Source organism: Phocoena sinus, chromosome 15, assembly GCF_008692025.1.
Source record: "Phocoena sinus isolate mPhoSin1 chromosome 15, mPhoSin1.pri, whole genome shotgun sequence".
Lineage (NCBI taxonomy): Eukaryota > Metazoa > Chordata > Mammalia > Artiodactyla > Phocoenidae > Phocoena > Phocoena sinus.
In genome coordinates this window covers 68,733,242-68,747,164 of record NC_045777.1, presented here as the reverse complement: position 1 = coordinate 68,747,164, position 13,923 = coordinate 68,733,242, and the positions used below count along the sequence as shown (strand labels likewise).

Below are 13,923 nucleotides of genomic sequence, written 5' to 3'. Positions count from 1 at the left end.
GGCTAGGACTCTGCGCTTCCACTATAGGAGGCACGGGTTCGATCCCTGGTCGGGGAACTAAGAACCCACATGCCGTGTGGCACGGCCAGAAATAAAAATAATAAAAGTTCTGATTACCGTGTGACCTTGAGCTAGTCTGTCACCACACCCCAGCCACTTCCCCTCCCCCTGACCTGGCTTACCCATAGTCCAACGGCCAGGACAAAGAGGAAGTACAGAACCAGCACTGCGATGTCACCTGGTTCCAGAGTCCTCTGGGGAAATGCCTCCAGGGGATCTGACGGCGTGGGCTGAGGGCTGCTGGGGCTGCTCTCCATGGTCCTGAATGAACTCTCTCACCCCTGTGGAAGCGCAAATGTGTGTCAGATGCCAGGACCTGGTGCCACTCTTCTCACCCTTTCCGTGGCTGCCTCCTTGGGACATCCAAGCAAGAGGACACACGTGGAGGAGACAACCTCGGGAAGGCAGATGCATCCACCCACTCACTCACTCAGCAAACATTTACAAGGAAGTCACGTCAAATCTACAGTTAATGTTTACCAATCCAACCACTCACTTGGCAAAATACAAAGAAGAATACACAATTTAAGTAGTACAGATGTTTCACCACCCTCTTCCACATACCCGGGAGTGAGAGAAAAACAAGACACCTGCGTCAGTCTCTGTTCCCCAGGTACCTCACTGCTGGGTGAAAGTCAAGCCAGCAATTTTGTCAGAGGCTCAGTGAGTCAATACAATCTTGTTTCACTGCTGGATATGCCCATAAAATGCATATATTTAATAAACACTTATATAGTACTTACTACATGCCAGGCATCATCCTAAGTGTTTATAAACCTGTGAAGTGGGCACTGTTGCTATCATACCATCTTACAGCTGGCAAAACTGAGGCACAGAGAAGTTAACTAACTTGCCTAAGGTAACACAGTTCAAGTGGTAGAGCTGGGATTTGAAGGCTAATAATCTTGCTCCAGAATCCATGTTTTGAACCAGTATCTTAAAGTATTTCTCAGTATATTGCACTTCCTTGGGCAATTTAAGGGATTCCTGTGGTGGGTAGAATCATGTACCCCTCAAAGATGTTTACATCCTAATCCCCAGAGCCTGTGAATGTGTTACGCTATATGACAAAGGACAATTACATTTGCAGATGTAATTAAGGTTGCTAGTCAGCTTCCCTTTTAATAGGGAGCTTATCTGAGCAGGACTAATGCAATCACTAGGGTCCCTAAAAGTGGAAGAGGAGATTAGATGAGAGAACCGGAGAGATGAGAGTGTGAGAAGGATTTGGCGTGATGTTGCCGGCTTTGATAATGGGGTAATGGAGCCATGAGCCAAGGAATGCAGGTGACTTCTAGAAGCTAGAAAAAGCAAATTAATGGATTCTCCCCTAGAGCATCCAGAAGGAAGTGAGCCTTACTCTCACCTTGACTTTAGTGCAGTAAGACCCATTGAGAACTTCTGACTTCCAGAACTGTAAGATAATGAACTTGTGTTGTTTGAAGCCACTAAGTTTGTGGTAATTTGTTACAGCAGCAATTGGAAACTAATACAATTCTCAAGGGTAATTTTTTTACTATAAGCGATTTGGGCTTTGACTTACTTCTGTGTTAAGATGACTCCACTCTGGAGGTGTCAGCCTCTAGGGGTTCAGGAATGAAAAACTCAGTCCTGCCCTCTATGATGTGCACCCCAATAATGGGTAAACCCACTCAGATAATAACACAACGTGATGTTTCATACAGTGGAGGTACATAGAGGTAGAGGTATTAACGATTCAAGCTTAGGAGTCATCAAGCTGGCTCCCCCACTTACCGATCCTGAGAACTTGGACAAATTCCCTAACTTCTCAAAACCTTAGCATTCCCATCTGCAAAATGGGGCAATAAGAGTTTACATTTCATAGATTGCTGTGAGCTTGTACCTGTGAAGTGTTAAGAACAGTGCCACGCACAGCTGTGTTCAGTAAATTGTATCTGCTATTATTAATATTACTAATTTTCTACAATGTACAATGAGGTAAAGACCACCTAATTTTACATGGAGAAATCCAGATGGTAGCATATGAGCTGGGTTTTGAAGAATGAGTGGGTGGTCCTACACAGCATAAGCGGGTATGAGAGAGCATTCCAGGCCAAGACAATAGTATCTACAGACATTGAGGTGTGAAAAAACATGTCATGCTTAAGGAACCATCAGATTCTTGCCTGAGTATTAAGTAAGATTGGAAGGAGGGAGATGGGCAGTGAGGCTCGTATAATGCTATGAAAACATTATACCAGGCCTTTGATGTCATTCAAAGGATTCTGTAAGGTCAGTAATTTTCAAAGATAACATCAGTTGTCATCATCTTCAGATATCATCCCGTTTTTATGTTTTTAAATTTTTAATTGAGCATTTTAAAATTTATTTAATTATTTTTGACTGCGTTGGGTCTTCGTTGCTGCACGCGGGCTTCCTCTAGTTGTGGCAAGCGGGGGCTATTCTTCGTTGCGGTGCGCGGGCTTCTCATTGCGGTGGCTTCTCTTGCTGTGGAGCACGGGCTCTAGGTGAGTGGGCGTCAGTAGCTGTAGCACACAGGCTCAGTAATCGTGGCTCATGGGCTTAGTTGCTCTGTTGCATGTGGGATCTTCCTGGACCAGGGCTCAAACCCGTGTCCCCTGCATTGGCAGGTAGATTCCCAACCACTGCACCACCAGGGAAGCCCCATTCTCTGTTTTTATAACAAATATTTTGTAATATTCCTTTTACTGAAAACGGAGATGAACTTCATAGTTAGTGTTACCTACCTACACACATAATTTTTTTAAAAATCAATACAGTGCTCTAACTCTATTATAAAAGAGAAATAGAAGCAATTTATGATTAAAATGATGGATAATCCAAAATGTAACTGCTCCATCTGACTCCACTGCAAGACTCAAAGGGACAGTCAGATCACTTTACCTATTATACTGAATAAATTTTTAATTTAAGAGAAATAAGAAAATAGGAATCCATTCTATTCCAGAAGCACAGAATAAAGCATGAATTTACAGAGGAACACCAGAATGTTTAAATTTGTGAAAAATGCTTTGTGATTTTAAATGTTATGAAGAAGTCCAAACAACTCCCACGATATACCATGCTTTTAACTTAAGATAGAGCCCTCTGAGAAATATCAGAGACAGCTTGGTGAAAATAAAAAGCAGGTACATTTTTTTTAAACCATTTTTTTAAATGAAGTGAAGTTAATTTACAATGTTGTGCTAGTTTCAGGTGTATAGCAAAGTGATAAATATTCTTTTTCAGCTTCTTTTCCATTATAGGTTATTATAAGATATTGAATATAGTTCCCTGTGCTATTTTTTGAATGTAAAAAAAAACAACAGCCAACACTTTGTGTTTTGTGCAAACTGGTTCTACTCTCGGATAATTGTAAGCATGTTTTTCGCCTGCATGAAGGTCAGGTGGGACATCTGAAAGTCCTGGTTGCTTGGGGAAGTTCTGTGAATTTCAAGGTGTCTAGCACCTCTGGTCTCCACCAAGCCATGGTACCCCAAGTCATTGTGACAACCAAAAATATCTGATAAAATTTCAAAACATCTCCCGCTAGGCAGCAATGCCTCTGTGGCACCCCTCTGCTCTAGGTTAAGAAATGCTACTGAAGAATTTTGAACAAGGTGGTGGAAGTGGGGCAGGGCAGGAGAGGCTTGACTGCAAGCAAGAAAGGTGGGCGGGAAGGGTATTTTGAAATAGCCCAGACTTGAGATGAAGTATATGGAGGGTGAGAGAAAGTGCATTAGAGAAATAATTTGGGTTAGAATCGGTAGGACCTGGAGATTAATTAACAGGGTAAGCGAGAGAGAGGGGGAGAACTGGGGATAGTTTCCTACTTCTAATCAGAGCTGCCCAAAGACAGAATGGCCTGGTCACCTGGGCAGGATGTTCCTTGTTCTTAGAGTTTTTCATCTGCAATACTATTGGCATTTTAGATCACATAATTCTTTATTATAAAGAGCTGTCTTGTGCATTGTAGGATGTTTAGCAGCATCCCTGGTAGCTACCCACTAGATGCCAGTAGCACCCTTCCCACAGTTGTGAGAGCCACAAGTGTCCCCTGGGTTGAGAACCACTGCGTTTGAGCCCTAGAAGATTGGACAGTCGCTTAGAGAAGAAGCCTCAGGGGGGCGCTCAATAACTTTTAACGTCCCTTCTCATGCCAAGTACAGAGAATGCTCACAGCTTCTCAGACCTGTGAGAAGACTCAAGCAATCACTGATCCATAGCTCTCATCCAGAGATGAACAGACAAGAGAAGGAGGGAAGGAGGGAATATAGACTTGCCAGTATCAGGCAAACCCAACTCACTTACCCCACTCGAATGCAGGAGTGCGTAGTGGAAGCCCCAATTCTACCTCAGATCACCCCTCAGCCCTCCCTGCCTCAGTCAGGCCTAGGTGTTATGATCATTGTTGTCTGTCCAATGGGACGGTAATAACCTAAACGAACCAGAGAACTTGTAGGGAAAAAGTAGAAAGGGAAGACTGGTGCTGGAGACCCTCCCTAGGGTGGAAGTAGAGGTTCATAAATGAGGGTCTAACCAGGAGACTGATTCTGGAGGCTTGGGGAGGACAGGGTAGATGGTCCTTAAGGCTGACTCAGGGGTGAAGCGCCTGTTAGGTAGGTAGTGTTCTTATTGCTATTCCACAGCCAAGGAAGTGGTGTCACATGACTGAGTGCCCAAGGCAGGACTCAAATCCAGATCTGTCTGATTTCAGAGCCTGCGTTTTCTTTCTTTTTTTGCCATGATTTTTAAAAAATTATTAAAAGGCTTCCCTGGTGGAGCAGTGGTTGAGAGTCCACCTGCTGATGCAGGGGACACGGGTTTGTGCTCCGGTCCGGGAAGATCCCACATGTCGCGGAGCGGCTGGGCCCGTGAGCCATGGCCGCTGAGCCTGCACGTTCGGAGCCTGTGCTCCGCGACGGGAGGGGCCACAACAGTGAGAGGCCCGCGTACCGCAAAAAAAAAAAAAAAATTATTAAAGTATAGTTGATTTACAATATTGTGTTAGTTTCTGGTATACAGCAAAGTGATTCATATGAGTATATATATTCATATATATATATATATATATATATATATATATATATATATATATCTTTTTTCAGATTCTTTTCCATTAGAGGTCATTACAAGATATTGAATATACTTCCCTGTCCTATACAACAGGTTCTTGTTGTTTATCTATTTTATATATAGTAGTGTGTATCTGTTAATCCCAAACTCCTAATTTCTCTCTTCCCTTTCCCCTTTGGTAACCATGTTTGTTTTCTATGTCTGTGGGTCTATTTCTGTTTCGTATATAAGTTCATTTGTATCATTGTTTTAGATTCCACATATAAGTGATGTCATATGATATTTGTCTTTCTCCAACTTACTTCACTTAGTCTGATCATCTCTAGGTCCATCCATGTTGCTGCAGATGGCTTTATTTCGTTCTTTTTTATGGCTGAGTAGTACTCCATTGTATATATATACCACTTCCTTATCCATTCCTCTGTTGATGGACAATTAGGTTGCTTCCACGTCTTAGCTATTGTAAACAGTGCTGCTATGAACACTGAGGTGCATTGTATCTTTTCGAATTAGAGTTTTCTCTGAATATATGCCCAGGAGTGGGATTGCTGGATCACATGATAACTCCATTTTTAGTTTTGGGGGAACCTGCCTACTGTTCTCCACAGTGGCTGCACCAGTTTACATTCCCACCAACAGCGTAGGAGGGTTCGGAGCCTGCATTTTCAAACAGTCCAACTGCTTTGAAGTACTTTGCTGCTTCTAAAACAGGGGACTTGGGGAGGATGAGGCCTAGGACTGGAGGAAGCAATTTAAAGTGTTGAATTAAGATGTTGAAATGGGGAGTGGGGCAGCTTGTTCTAGAACCCCACAGGTCTGAAAGGGAGGAAGGGGAGGAAGGAAGGAGGAAGGGCAGCAGAAAGCCTGGTGACACTCCCTCCCCCATGTCCAGCCCAGCTCCCAGCCGCCCCTTCCAGGCCTCTGCCTGCCAGGCACCGAGAGGGGCGGGAGCAGATAAACAAGTCATTCATCACCCGCTCCGGGCAGGCTGGCACCAACTCCAGGCTCTTCCTGAGTCCCAGGGAGTGGTGGGGGGGACCTGCCGGCGGCCAGGAGGGACAGGCTGTGTCTTCAGGGTGGGAGTAGGAGCTCGGACAACAGACCAGAGAAGCTGTGGAACCCAAGTGCTGCTGCCTCGGCCACGTGCTCCCAGGCGGAGCCCTCCACGTGCCCTCGTTCAGTAAAGTCACACTGTCACCGTAACAGGGATCATCTCTAAAGCTTAGTGAGCACTAGTTATTGAAGTGCCAAGCCAGGAGCTCGCTTTACATTGGTCCTCTTATCTCATCCTTGTCAGCCCAGTGAGACAAACACATTATACCTCCATTTTACAGGTGGGAAATGGAGCCACCAAGAAGTGACAGCGAGCTGGGTTCAGGTCCTGGCTGTGCCACTGGCCTCTGGGTCACACTAAGTGTCAGAGGTGGGATTTGAACCCAGGCCCTGAACCGAAGCTCATTGTTATCCAATACTAGCTGGTATGTCTCTTTTTCCTCCCTTCTTCCTGCCCTTCTCTCCTTCTTTCTCTCCTCCTCTCCTTCAGTCCTTCCCTCCCTCTACTTGTTTCTTTTCCACAAACATTTATTAGGCACCGGCTGTGTGCCAGGCTCTGTGCTAGGCATGGAGGACAAAGTGGTGATTACTGTGGATGTGGCCCCCCCATCCTCGAGAGATCTCACTCAGCCCCTTGCAGCTCCTTGTGTGCCCAGAGCCACCAGTTGCACTGCCCCGGGAGGGCTTCACCTCCTGGGAGGGACCCTCCCCTGTGGGAGGCCAGGGTTGACAGGAGTCTAGGTAAAGCGGGCGTTGTAACAACGGCCCTGTTTGCAAGAACACCTTACCCTTGCAGTTGCCCATTGGCTAAGGAACACAGGAAACTCAGCAAGCAGAGACGGCTGCTCACCCCTTTCCTTTCAGCCGCTTACATAATTTGCCAGAGCAGATGTGGAACTTTTCCCCAGTGAGAGGCAGGGATGGGGAAGCACATCCACAGCAAGGTGAGGGGTCTGACTGTATTCCCTGCGTTCGGTTGCTGAGGCCGTCTCCTGCGTGTGTGTGCGCTGGTGGGGCTACAGTATCCTCTACAACATGTATGCATCTGAAACATTTCATGATCGAAGAAAAAGGAACAAGCGGATAAAGATTTACAGCATAAAACCATATGTGTATATTAAATACATTCTGAGACAGAAAATAGTACCAACTATTTTGCCAGGATGCAGGCCTATTTGCTGAAGAACAGCAAACACATTAGCAGGGACAGAAAATGAAAGAGACAGAGAGAAAAACCAGGGAAGGAGTCTGCACTGGCTAAAGATGACAATGACCACCTAATTACAAAGTTTAATTACAGGCAAAAACTCCCCGGGAAATAGATGCACTGCGATCAAGTGTAAAGATGTTAGCACTGCATTGCCCGGTTCAAATCCCAGCTCTGCCACTTACTAGCTCCGTGATCTTGGGCAAATAAGCTCTCTGAGGCTCAGTTTTCCCATCTATAAAATGGGGATATTAATCAGACCTATGTCACAGTTTTGCTAAAAGCATTAATCGAGTTCGTTATAGAACGTGATCAGGTCCAGAATACTTGGTCTGACTCCATCCTTCTCGGAGGAAAAAAGAAAAAGAGCGTGGACTTTGTGGTCACGCAGACCCTGGCCCCTACGTGTGTGAATCTCACTTTAAGCACACCGCACCCCTAAGAGGTCAGGTCTCTGGTTAACCCCACTGAACAGGTGGGGAAAACAAAGCCCAAGCTGGGGCCCCAAGGTCATGCCACTGGTAAATGACTGAACCGGGGCTTCCAACCGGGGCTTGACCTGCAAGTTCCTAACCACTGCTCGGCACGTTCGCCCTTGGCAGGGAAAATTCCAGAGGTAACAACAAGGGCCTGCACAGGGCCGGCAGACACTCACACCCTTTCCTTCCACTCCTTTGTGGAGGTAACTGCCTCCTTCCTCAGCCACAAGCCTGGCCTTTGGCTCAAGTCCAAGATGCCCAGAGAGGCTGGTGGTAGACGGAGCCCAATCAGAGGGAGGGGGTCAGTTCTGTCAGGCTGAGCGGAGCTGTCAGAGCCTAAAACTGCAGAAGCGAGGGCCACAGGAGGACCACCTCTGGTCTGCTCAACCGGCTGATGTTATGTGGTTCATTAGGAATGGGTCTCTAGAAAAAAGGGCCAGAGGACAGATTCCAGGGGTCTACTGTGCTGAAGCAGAGGCTGGGACTCTCCCAAGCCTGTTAGAAGGAGCCACCTCTCCGGTCACTAGGAAGGAAACAATGGGCACGGTAGGGTCTGGCTCAGGAGGTTAGCGGGTGTGAGTACCAGGGAGCCAGGTGAGGTTTCTCCTCCACCCGCCTCCCCCTTTCAGTGACGACCTTGTCTCTTGATTCCTAGAGAGAATAGATGTCACAAGAACACCTTCTGAGCCCCAGGCCTGTCCATCCAAATGCCGGCGTGGAATCTCTCACGGATGCCCAGTCGGCATCTCAAACGTAATACATCCAACTCGGAGACCACAATCTTCAAGAGCAGCCAGTCTTTCCCTTCTCACTAAATGGCTACCTCATCTACCCTGCTGCTCAGGCCAGAAACCCGAGAGTCATCCTTAGGTCTTGCATTCATTCATTCATTCATTCACTCATGCAATGGTCTGTGAGCACCTCCTACGTGCTGGCCACCATGTCTAAGCACCAAGGATGCCGGGGCTCGCAAACATACCATCAAAGACATTATGGTGTCTCTTGCTCAACTCCCAGAATCTATTGACCTCTAATCCCGTTCTGTTCTACTTCTAAAGCAGAGCTGCAGTCTATGCATTTCCCCTCACCTTTACTTTTATTGCTTTCATTCAAGCCACCGTCACTGGAAGAATCTCCCATCTTGCCTTCCCAATGACACTCTTGCTTCCTTGGAATCCACTCCCCTTACGTGGAAGTCAGAGAGATCTTTGAACATAAATCAGATCAGTTCCTTTTCCTGCTCAAAGAATCAGGGCCTGCTGATGTGCTCTGCTGTGGCCCCAGCCCCATCTCACCCTGCTCTTATTTCTATCCCTGAGCACTAGTTCTGCCTCAGGGTCTTTGCCATTCCGCCCACCCCACCCGCCTTTGCCTGCAACGCTCTTCCCTGCACTCTTGGCTAGACGAACTCGTACTCACCCTTCAGATGGCACCCTACTGTCACAGCCCCAGAGGAGTCTTCCCTTGGCTTCAATCTAAGTTGGATCCCTAAATGATTTGCCATCATAGCAAACATGACTTCCCATAACCGTTGAATCAAGCAGGACATTTGATTTGTACGATTCTCTCATTACCTCCCGTTCCCACTCTACCGTAAGCTCCGCGAAGGCAGGGACCCTGTCCGTCTCGCTCACGTTGTGTCCTCAAAGCAGGCACTCAATAAACCCTTGTATAGCAAACGAATGTGGAATTTTCTCAGCCTGCAATTGTGACACACACCCCCAAACCCCACCACAGCCAAAGTCATATCCTCAGGTTGCCCTTTTGGAGGAGGGCGTCTCTCTTGGTCGTTTCCCCGGAATCGGTTATCAAGACATCATTTGAAAAGCAGACCTTGTGTATAAGCTCACGGCCGGCCGTGGGAGTTGGGTCTCAGCTTTGCCTCCCCGCTACCTGTGCAAGCTTGGGCACGTTTCTTAACGGCTCTCAGCCTCCGTCTGTGAGTTACAGTGGCTGGGCCAGCCAGACCAGGCCCAGGATGTGAGGCTCTCAGCACGTGTCTGGCATATTTGCTTTGCTTGGCAGTCACACATCCCCCAGGCTTTTGTTGTTCTTTGTAGGTATTTTTCACCTGCTTATCTCTTGGGTCCTCGTGAGTCCACCACACCTGTGGGCTGGGCTGTGCTGAGGTTCACGTTCTCATTTGACAGATAAGGAACCGGAGGCTAAGTGAGGTGAAATGATAGCTCCACGTCTGTGAACTCAGTTAAGTGGAGGCGCTGCGAGCCTCGCATGCCTGGTGCGCTGGCTGTACCCACACCGCCAAACACACTCCGTTTGCCTCGACAAGCCCTCTCCCGAGGAGAGGAGCTGTGCACCCCTCACCCCGTCCTTCCTGCCAGCACTGCCTCCGGTCCCCAGACCGGCTTCCGCAGTTTGCAGAATGGATATCAGTTTGCGGGGCTGGGAGTAGGGAGTCTTACCTTCCACTGGATGCAGGGCCCACCTGCCCTGGTTCCTGTCGGTGGCGTCTGAGGCAGAAGGAGAGAGAGGTGGCTGTGAGGAGGGAGAAACTAGGCTCCTTTTCCCTCGCGGCCAGAGTTTGGAAGAATGGCAGTGGCCCTCCCTCCGGCACCGCCTGCTAAGAGAGGCTCCTTGCAGGTCAAAATCCAAATTCCAGCCTGGGCTACAGCAGGGCTTAGAGAAAGCGTAATGATCTCCTTGGGGTAGAGGAGAGGTCCCGGGCCAGCCCTGAACCCTGAACTTGAACTTGAACTCTGAGCAGGCCCCTGCAGGGAAGATGGGCTGACCTGAGCCCCGCCCACATGGCCTCCCTCCTCACCTGGTGGGGGGCCCATGGCTGGGAAGGGGAGGGGAGCTGTTGCAGCCCAGGGCACCGTCCTGCTCCACTCACCCACTGGCCCGCCTCCGCGCTGGGGACGGGCGGGCTTGGGACGAGCTGGAGGGCGGGGGAGGGGAGACGCTGGCAGGGGAGGACGGGGACAGAGGAAAGTCCCAGGAGGGCACTTGCTGCGGCCCTACCGCTGCTGCAGCAGCAACAGTGACCACCTTTGTTCGGCTCCTTTTCCGTGCGCTCTCCAGACCAAGGCAGGACAAAGACAGGCGCCTGGAGCCCAGAGGAGTTGTCAGGAGTGACCGAGCCGTGGCCGGGGGCCCACGTCCAGCCCACAACACCAGGACAGGCAGTGGGGGACAGCAGAAGACTTGCACTGGATGCTCAGAGCATTCAAAATTTTAAAAAAGGGAAAAAAAAAAAGAAACAGCTACTAGCCTTTGCAAAATGAGAGACTGAATAACGCTCTGAATTTCCCACTTTACTAGAACAATCTGAAGATCTGGCCAGACCAGGCCCACATGGACACAGGACGGCCACTGGCTAGAGCAGAGGCGTGGCCATCCCTCCCCCGTCCACTACAGACCCCACCTCCAGCCCACCTCTCTCCTTCCCTTGACCTGCCCTGGCCCTGGGCGGGGGCAGCCCCTGGCACCGAGTAGATCAGAAAGCATGGTGAGAATCAATATACTCCTGGTTCTATTCTAAATGTTTCCATGTCTCCGCTCACTTGGTCTTTCCAACAAGCCTCCGGGACAGATCTTATTATTATGTCCACTTTACTGATGAAAAGACAGAGGTAGAGAAGGGTGAGTAACTTGCCCAAGTCACCAGCTGTGAGTGGCAGAACCAGGATTTGAACTCTGGGAGTTTCATTCTAGAACGCTACAGGGCCAGTGGGTGTGGCTTAGAGACACGTCCCACTGGACAGAGGGCACCCTGGATACACAGATACTCAGCAGTTGGACTGATGTCAGCATGAACTGGGGCCTGCAAGGTGGTGGCCTGCCTGGGGGGACAGATGGACAGAAGGAACAGCTAGAATTTGGAGAAAGGGGATGGGTGGACAGAGAGCCAGGGAATGCACGGCCTGAGCCTGTGATCTGGTGCGGAGGACTCAACACCAGGAAGGCAGAAGATGCATTGCTCTACCAACCTGGGGTCCAGTCCTGATTTCTTGGGGGCATGTCTGGGGGACCACGGGCACGTTCCACGGTCACGGTGCTACAGACAACGCACACAGATGAGAGAGGTGGGCCAGATACGGCTGTGGCAGACAGGAGAGCTACATCCCAGCCATGACTCAGCTCCAGCGGGGGGAACACAGGCCCAGTGGGCCAGACCTTCCAGTTGTCCTAGAAAAACGGGAAGTCCAGAATTCTTGAGCCTCATGGTTATTCATCTGTGAGGGCTGACTGTGGCCCACTGGTCACTGGCATGTCACCTCCCACACTTTCTCTGATTGTCAGGCCTTCTTGGCCCTCTCCTAGTGCTGTAAAGAATAGGAGAGAAGATGGTGCAACCACTCTGGAGAATGTTTTGGAAGTTTCTTATAAAGTTAACATACCCCTACCTTATGGGCCAGCAATTCCACTCTTAGGTATTTATCAAAAGAAATGAAAACATAGGTTCCACAAAGACTTTACACACATGTTCCTAGCAGCTTTGCTCACAATAGCCCCAAGGGGGAAACAACCCAATGTCCATGAACAGATAAATGGACAAACCGTGATGCCTTCATACTGTAAGCAGATGGGTTAGGGGGTCCCTGGAGAAAGAGAACCAGGCATGGCTTTCTTGACGTAAGAGAACCCATTTTGGCTGAGGACGTTTTTGTGATCTATACCTGGCCACAATGCTTACCCTTGAACACAGTATTTAATGATCTTAAGGGAACAAAGGAATGCAGGAAGAGAAAAAAGGCAGTCAAACAATGGCGCTGTGATAAGGCAGGGTCCTGGTTCCTCAAGGAATATACATAATAATATACCTTTGAGTTCTGGAGGAACTGAGGCCCCCAGACTGTTGGAGGATAGAAGGATGATGCGACCCTCTTAACTTCAATCAACTAAAGCTTGGACTCTGTTGACCTTTGTCCCAATTCTATGCTGAATTCTCCTCTGTTCAAGTCCCCTCATGAAGATGCATGTACCCTTCCCTTAAAACTTCCCCAATTTTGCTGTTCTGGGAAACACCGCTTTGGGAAGGATCCCCGGTGTTCTCCCTACTTGCTTCAAGAAATAATAAATCCTTCCTTCTTCCGATCTTAGGCTTGGTTGTGTCTACTGACACCATTAAGCTGCAAACCCGTTAGGGGAATGAGTGACTGAAACAGCCCGCCCTGGCCAGGCCTGATAGTAGCCACTTGCATGTGTTATCTTACAACAGGAGGTCCCGGTAAGGAACGCAGAACTAACAAGCTACCACCAACTGGAAGAATTTGGGAAAGGTCAAAAGGAGAGAGGAGACACCAGTCCATATGTCCTACCAACCTCCCAGAATCCTTCTCGCTGGAATCCAGCTTGGCTGAGCGATGCTCGTGTCACCAGGAAGGACCCTGAGTCAGAATGATTGGCCAGAGACCACCCAGCAACTAACCCCATCACCATAAAACCCGAGACTGTGAGCCACATGGCAGAGCAGTTCTCCCGGGTTCCCTTAGCCTCCTGCTCTCCACCCGGGGGCCCCTTCCCAATAAAAAGTCTCTTGCTCTGTCAGCACATGTGTCTCCTTGGACAATTCATTTCTGAGTCTTAGACTAGAGCCCACTCTCAGGCCCTGGAAGGGGTCCCCCTTCCTGCAACAAGCCCAGTTTTGGGGTAGCCAAACTCCATGGAAAACCACATTTGTTTTCAGTAGGACAAACTAGTGACACATAACGCCATGCATGAATCTCAGAATTATGCCAGATGCAAGGAAGTACACACCTTATGATCCATTTATGTGAAGTTCAAGAATAGGAAAGATGAATCTGTGGTGATAGAAGTCAAGAGAGTTGAAAGCATTTTCTGGAGAGAGGAAAATTTCCATATCTTAACTTAGGTGGTAACTATATGGGTATATACCACTGTTCAGATCCATTGGACTGAATAAGATTTGTGTGTTTGATTACATGCAAATTACACCTGAAAAAATAAACAGGGCAGAAAGTGTGAATGATGAGTTTGGCAAATGCGGCTCTTGCTTCTCTGATGGTAGAGACTGTGGTCTTTACTCAAATCTTACCTCCCAGGATTTAGTTCCAGCCCATTGTCTCCACGTAAGAACGTGGG

The 13,923-nt window shown here is 48.5% G+C and overlaps 1 protein-coding gene across 8 annotated transcripts in view; it reads right to left on the bottom strand.

Annotated features, from left to right (window-relative positions):
* SLC5A11 (solute carrier family 5 member 11) overlaps positions 1–10,418 on the bottom strand; it is a 51,995-nt gene extending 41,577 nt beyond the window's left edge. For all 8 annotated transcript variants that reach the window (XM_032607135.1, XM_032607136.1, XM_032607137.1 and 5 more), the window contains exons 1-2: positions 10,281–10,418; positions 183–341 (exon numbers count right to left, since the gene is read on the bottom strand). In XM_032607135.1, coding sequence (XP_032463026.1) covers positions 183–317 — 135 coding nt within the window. In that variant the 5' untranslated portion in view covers positions 318–341; positions 10,281–10,418. The remainder of the gene's footprint in view (positions 1–182; positions 342–10,280) is intronic.
* Positions 10,419–13,923: the final 3,505 nt, after the last annotated feature.